Here is a 1,188-nt window from a genome sequence, read left to right on the forward strand (position 1 = left end):
CCACCAGGGGGCGGGGCTGGCTGGCATGTGGTGCTAGGGGATCGAACCGCGGTCCCTGTGCTTTGCCAAGCTTGTTTCAAGTAGGTGCTTTAGACCACTGAGCCATTTCTCCAGCCCAGCTCACTGACTCTTAAGCCATATCTTAATATATTTTGGGGTAGTGTTTATTTAAGAGAAAGACTAAAAACAAAACAAAAAACCCAAAACCTTAGCCATCCAAGTAATTTGTGTTCCTAAAATGGAATGTGGAAATTTAATCTGCTTATTTTTATGGTCATTAAGTTAAAAAAGTAGATTACAGTTTTGATGAACAACCAGTATAAAGTAGTTGAAAAGAAAACTTATTTTTTCTGATCAGATTCTCAGAAATCAATTCAGCAAAATAGGCTTTTAAAAAACATTTGAAACATAAAACTTCAGAAGTGTTTGAGATTCTGAGGTTATAGTGGTCCACTTTAGCAGTTAATTCTTGAAAGGTGATTGATGCATATGTAATTAATTCTTACTTTTGTACGTTTCCAGCTTACAAAACACTACGCAGCAAAATAATGATCTGCTAGACTGCTAACCCGAGCATCCAGCTTCCACAATGCCTGTGCAGGCAGCTCAGTGGACAGAATTTCTGTCCTGTCCAATCTGCTATAATGAATTTGATGAGAATGTGCACAAACCCATCAGTTTAGGTTGTTCACACACTGTTTGCAAGACCTGCTTAAATAAACTTCACCGCAAAGCTTGTCCTTTTGACCAGACTGCCATCAACACGGACATTGATGTGCTTCCTGTCAACTTTGCACTTCTCCAGTTAGTTGGAGCCCAGGTAAACTTTCAATATTTTATCCACTTACTATCAATAATAATTATAAATTTTGTTTATAAGGGGTACATAGTATGTTTAGAGAATAATATATGTCAAACTTAGGACCTTCTGCTTGCCAAGCAGGTCTTGTGCCAATCAGCTATATTCCTAGCTCTGTTTGGTAATAATTGAGACAGAAAAAAGTATTATTGTACTTCCCTAACAACATTTTTTTTAAACATTTCTTATGTTTTATTTATTTGGTACAAGGTCTTGCTATGCAGCATGGACTTGTAATGATCCTCCTGTCTCAGTCTCCCCAGTGCAGACCCTGAACTATTTCCCCAGCTCCTCTTTTTTGGTCACATTTTATTTTATTTTATATAATT

At 37.2% G+C, this 1,188-nt stretch overlaps 1 protein-coding gene across 1 annotated transcript in view; it reads left to right on the forward strand.

The window, feature by feature from the left end:
• The window catches only part of Rc3h2 (ring finger and CCCH-type domains 2), a 63,760-nt gene that overhangs the window by 7,578 nt on the left and 54,994 nt on the right, over positions 1-1,188 (forward strand). Inside the window, exon 2 of the mRNA XM_004641627.2 lies at positions 523-820. Within this exon, the coding sequence (XP_004641684.1) occupies positions 590-820 (231 nt within the window). The 5' untranslated portion in view covers positions 523-589. The remainder of the gene's footprint in view (positions 1-522; positions 821-1,188) is intronic.

Source organism: Octodon degus, unplaced genomic scaffold (assembly GCF_000260255.1).
Source record: "Octodon degus isolate 3935 unplaced genomic scaffold, OctDeg1.0 scaffold00138, whole genome shotgun sequence".
Lineage (NCBI taxonomy): Eukaryota > Metazoa > Chordata > Mammalia > Rodentia > Octodontidae > Octodon > Octodon degus.